Source organism: Chlorella variabilis, assembly GCF_000147415.1.
Source record: "Chlorella variabilis unplaced genomic scaffold CHLNCscaffold_30, whole genome shotgun sequence".
Taxonomy (NCBI): Eukaryota; Viridiplantae; Chlorophyta; class Trebouxiophyceae; order Chlorellales; family Chlorellaceae; genus Chlorella; species Chlorella variabilis.
In genome coordinates, this window is record NW_005435058.1 from 471,529 (window position 1) to 476,066 (window position 4,538).

Genomic DNA, 4,538 nt, shown 5'->3' on the forward strand with positions numbered 1-4,538 from the left:
TGTTGGGGCAGGCAGGGTCCGCCCCGCCCCCCACGCCGCCCCCGCCCGACACTGCGGCTGCCTCTTATTGCCCCCCACACCTGCTTTTTGTTGCCTCCCGTACCCTCCCCTCCCCCACCCCGCCCTTCCTCTCGCTGCAGACAAGGCGCAGCAGGCACAACAGACGCAGCACCAGCCGCCGCCGCTGCCGCCGCCGCCGCAGCAGCAGCACCTGGCGTGGTCTGGCCGCCACTCGCCGCCCGGCCCTGTACTGCCTGCGCTGCTGTCCAGCACCCTTCCGGGACACCCCGGTTATGCTGACATGGCGATGGCAGCAGCGGCAGCAGCAGCAGCAGCGGCAGCGGCAGCGGCAGGAGCAGGAGCAGCAGCGGGAGCGGCGGCGGGGTGGGAGCCTGGGCTTGGCGGCGGCGCCGCGGTGGGCGGCGGTACCGGTGTGGTGGCTGCCGCCGCGTTTGGCGGCGGCGGGCTCAAAATATCGGGGGGCGGCCCCAGCGCGCACAGCAGCCACGGCGCCTGGGGCCACCCCCCCGCCGCCGGCGGCGGCCCTCCGGCGGCGCCGCCCTCGGCGCAGCAGCTGCTGGGAAGCTGGCGGGCCGCCGCCGCCACCGAGCCGCCGCCGCAGCCGTGGCAGCAGCAGCAGCAGCAGCAGCAGCAGCAGCAGCAGCAGCAGCAGCAGCAGCCAGGCGAGGCCAGCCCACTCACCCACACCGCGGCGGCAGGCACAGGAGAGGGCTACGGGGGCTTTGCCCCTGCGCCTCACCGCCGCTTTGCCGACTGCTTTCCTCCAGCCGCCGCCGCCACCCCGCCCGTCCTGGGCCCCCGGCAGCCCCCTGCCGCCGCCTCCCCGCGCAGCGCCGCGCCCGGGCGCAGCGGCGGCAGCGGCGCCAGTCCCACCTCGCACGGTCCGGCCTGGTACGACAGCGGCAGCGGTACCGCGGCCTCCCTCCCGCCCGCCGCCGCCGCCGCGGGCCCGCACCCGCAGCCCTGCCAGCCGCCGCTGCAGCCTGGCTTGGACGACGGCGGCGGCGGCGGCGGCGGCGCGGGCGGGGCTGGCTCAGCCGGTTCGGCGCCCGCCACCTCGTGCCACGTCAGCACGAGCGCTGACCTGGCGCACGCTGACCTGGCGCAGCAGCCGCCCCCCGGCGGCCAGCTGCTGCTCACCTTTTCCGCCAAGGTCTGGCCCGCATGCGGCCACACCCGTCCTGCTGCCGCTTTCACTTGTGTGTGTGTGTGTGTGTTATACAGTGCAATGCATCTGGTGGCCCACCACCACCGCCGCCGCAGCCCATGCACCCGTGCCGGCGCCGGCAGCGGCCGCCTCCCTCCCTCCCTCTGCCCGCCACCCTTCCTCTTTGCCAGCGGCCTGCTTGCCCGCGGGCTGGCTGCTGCCGGCCGGCCTTGCTGCTTCCCCCGCCCATGGCGACCCTTGCCGTCACCAAACGATAGCTTTGAAAATAAACCAAACACCAAAAACAAAACGGGCGTGTGTGTGTGTGTGTGCGCCGCCTGCCGCTGCAGATATTCGGGGCGCTGCCCGAGCACCTGCCTCCCGACTTGCGTCGCCAGCTGGAATCAGCGCTAGTGCTGGCACCCACAGTAATGAGCGCCTCCATACGCCCCGGCTGCGTCTGCATCACAGCCTGCACGCTTGTGACGGCGGGCGAGGCGTCATCGGCGGCGGCGGCGCCGGGGGGTGCCGCCGCCGGCGTGGCGGCGCGGCTGGCGGCGGCGTGCGCCGCGGGCGGCGGTCCGGCGAGGGTGATGGTGAGCGGAGGGGTGGCAGGTTTTGGGGGGGCGGGGTTGTGTGTGTGCGTGTGTTTACGGTGTGTGTACAAGTGTGTGTGTGTGTGTGTGTGTGTGCACGCGCGCTCGCGCGAAGTGCCGGCGGTGCATACAAGCGGCACACCATCGCCTGTCGGCCCTGGGAGCCCGCCCCCGCGTTGCGCACGGTTTCAAAGCGCGGCTCTCACCTCGCCTCCTCCGCCCCTTCCCCCCCCCGCTCCCGCCCTTGCAGTGCCAGTCGGGGCCGCACCTGGCCGCAGCAGACGGCCGCACCGGTACCGTGGCGGTCCTGCCTCTACCGCCTGACAGCACCGGCGGTGGCAGCAGCAGCGGCGGCAGCAGCAGCTGCGGCGGGAGCGGCTGCAGCGGCGGCGGCGCCAGCCCCGTGCCCACTTTACGCCTGGCATCGCCGCCCGTGGTGCTCGCGCCCCGGTGCACCGCTGGCAGCAGCTGCAGCGGCTGCAGCGGCTGCGCAGGAGGCGGCGCGGCGGGCGTGGTTCGCGCGGTGCTGATGGGGTGGGGGCTGGGCGCGCCCGGCGCCGTCCTACACTGCCGCAGCCGCGGGCGGCACATTGTGATGACTGTGCTGCGCGCCCGCAGCGGCGGCAGCGGCGGCGGTGTTGACACCCTTGCGGCGCCGCCAGCAGCAGCAGGCGCTGCGGGGGCAGCAGGCGCGGCAGCCGCGGCGGCGGCAGGGGCGGCGGATGCCGGTGCGGAGAGCTCCCACCCCCCGCCAGCCAGCCACCAGCGCGTGCAACGCAGTGCGGGGGAGAGCTGCGGCGCAGAAGAAAGCGCGGGGGAGGAAAGCGCGACGGAGGCGGCGTACGAGGGGCTGCGGCTGGCGGCGGGGGAGGGCGCGGCGCTGGTGGAGGTGGCGGTACCTTCCTGCCAGCTTCCGCGGCACGTGCAGCAGGCGCCGGCGGATGCAGGGCAGCTTCTATGCGGCGCCTGGGGGCTGTACGAATTTGAGCTCGCTCTTGGTGAGTGGGCCTGGCGGTGCTTTCCACCTGCGTGGCGATGCTTTCCACCTGCCGCCGACACGTGGCTGAGCCGCCTGGCTGTCTGCTTCCCCGGTGTGGCGTGACGTGGCGTGGCGGCAGCTTGGGGGCGCCACAGCTTAGCAGCCGGTGCTGCCTGGCCTCACAACTTCCTTTTTGTTCCTCCCCCACATGCAGGCCCCCTGCTGTCCCCGCCGGCCCCGCTGCTGGTACTGCCCCGGCGCGAGGCCGCTGCCGCCGGCGAGCTTACAAAGCTGCCGTCGGCGCTCGCGGCCGGCGGCGGCAGCTGCCAGGAAGGCGCCGCCGCGTTTGTCCAGCAGCTGGGCTTCCTGCTGCACGCTGTGGAGATGCACGGCAGACCACAGCAGGCACAGCAGGCGCAGCGTGGGCTGCACCCCCAGGCCACGCAGCGCGTGCGCCGCCTGGCGGCCGCCCTGGCGACCCGCTGCGCCGGCGCCCTGGGCTGCCCTGCCACCGCCCGCCTGCTGCTGCCTGCCGTCACGCTGGGGGCGGACCTTGGCGGCAGCCGCATCGGCGGCGGCCGCAGGGGTAATGGCGAATGCAAAGCTGCGCCGCCCACGCCGGCTGGCGGCGGCGATGCCGGCATTACGGCAGACGAGTGGCGGGCGGTGGAGCGGCTGGCGGGCCTGCTCAAGAAGCAGCAGCAGCTGGGGCCACCCGCCTCCTCCGTGGCGGCGCCTGCAGCGGCGGCGGAGCCGCCACCCCCGCAGCCGCTGCGCCGCCACGTGGTGGCCGACTGGTTTTGGTCGGGCTGCAATCTGGTGGCAGGCGCGGCGGCCCTGGTGCTGCTGCTGCGCGGCTAGCCGTAGCCGGGCTGCCCTGTGGGCCGTCCGCCGGCTCGGCGCACCATTCCTATGCCCGTGCATGTTATGCGCTTGCAACGCACGGGCCCTCTCTTAGTTTAACTTCCTACCCTATTTCTCCCATTTTTCAACGCCTCGCCCATATCCCCCCATTCTTTGGCCGTGCGGGCAAGGTGTGCGCGCCCCCGCGCGCCGCGGCACTCTGCTGTGTGCCTGCTCACGCCTCCTTGGCCCCCTCGTGTGCCGCCTCCCCGCAGCGCACGCCGGCGGCGGCGCCCTCCTTGTTTATTTTATTCTTTCCTTCATATCTTCGATTCCCTTTCCAGCAGCACCACGCCTGCGCCTGTCCTGTTCAGTAGGGCAGACGTTCAATAGGGTGGGAAGTTCCCGCCCGCTGCCAGCTCAGCGACGAGCGCCCTGCACCTGCCTGCACCGCGGCCCCGCCTGCACCTGCCGCCCCCTGCACTGCGCAGCGCCGGCGCCATGCCCCAAGCAGCGGGGCTGCAAGCGGCGCTTCTCCTTGTGTGCTGTTCTGAGTGCAGTACCTGCAGTACTGTACCTGTAATAGTATCTGTATGGCCCCATCCTAGGACCCTCATGAGCCAGCAGCTCAATTGTTAAAGAAGGGGGCCTCTGGACTGTGATCCCGGCATCTGCCGACGCCACGTGCCGACGCTGCGGCAGCGTGCACAGGGACGCACGTGCCGCAGAGCAGCTTTTCGGGATGCACACGGAAAAGGGGGAAGAAAAACAAGAAGAACAAAACTCTCACAGAAACGGTTCTTTGAAACTCTGGGCAGAGGAGAGGGGGGGCGGGGGAGGGGTGGGGGTGCAGACACTGCCAGCAGCCCGACGGCCAGCCAGTGTGTGGGGTCACCAGGCGGCAGCCGCCCTGGATCCGCTCACACACAGAGACGGGGCTGGCAGACCCCGG

At 72.4% G+C, this 4,538-nt stretch overlaps 2 protein-coding genes across 2 annotated transcripts in view; one reads left to right on the plus strand and one right to left on the minus strand.

The window, feature by feature from the left end:
- The window catches only part of CHLNCDRAFT_141047 (hypothetical protein), a gene marked incomplete at both ends in the record, with an annotated part of 5,668 nt that extends 2,064 nt beyond the window's left edge, over nt 1–3,604 (plus strand). The window contains 4 exons of the mRNA XM_005843449.1: nt 141–1,174; nt 1,519–1,764; nt 2,015–2,762; nt 2,958–3,604. Coding sequence (XP_005843511.1) covers nt 141–1,174; nt 1,519–1,764; nt 2,015–2,762; nt 2,958–3,604 — 2,675 coding nt within the window. The remainder of the gene's footprint in view (nt 1–140; nt 1,175–1,518; nt 1,765–2,014; nt 2,763–2,957) is intronic.
- A 768-nt stretch (nt 3,605–4,372) lies between these two features.
- Nucleotides 4,373–4,538, minus strand: part of CHLNCDRAFT_141048 (hypothetical protein) — a gene marked incomplete at both ends in the record, with an annotated part of 5,400 nt that continues 5,234 nt past the window's right edge. Inside the window, one exon of the mRNA XM_005843466.1 lies at nt 4,373–4,396. Within this exon, the coding sequence (XP_005843528.1) occupies nt 4,373–4,396 (24 nt within the window). The remainder of the gene's footprint in view (nt 4,397–4,538) is intronic.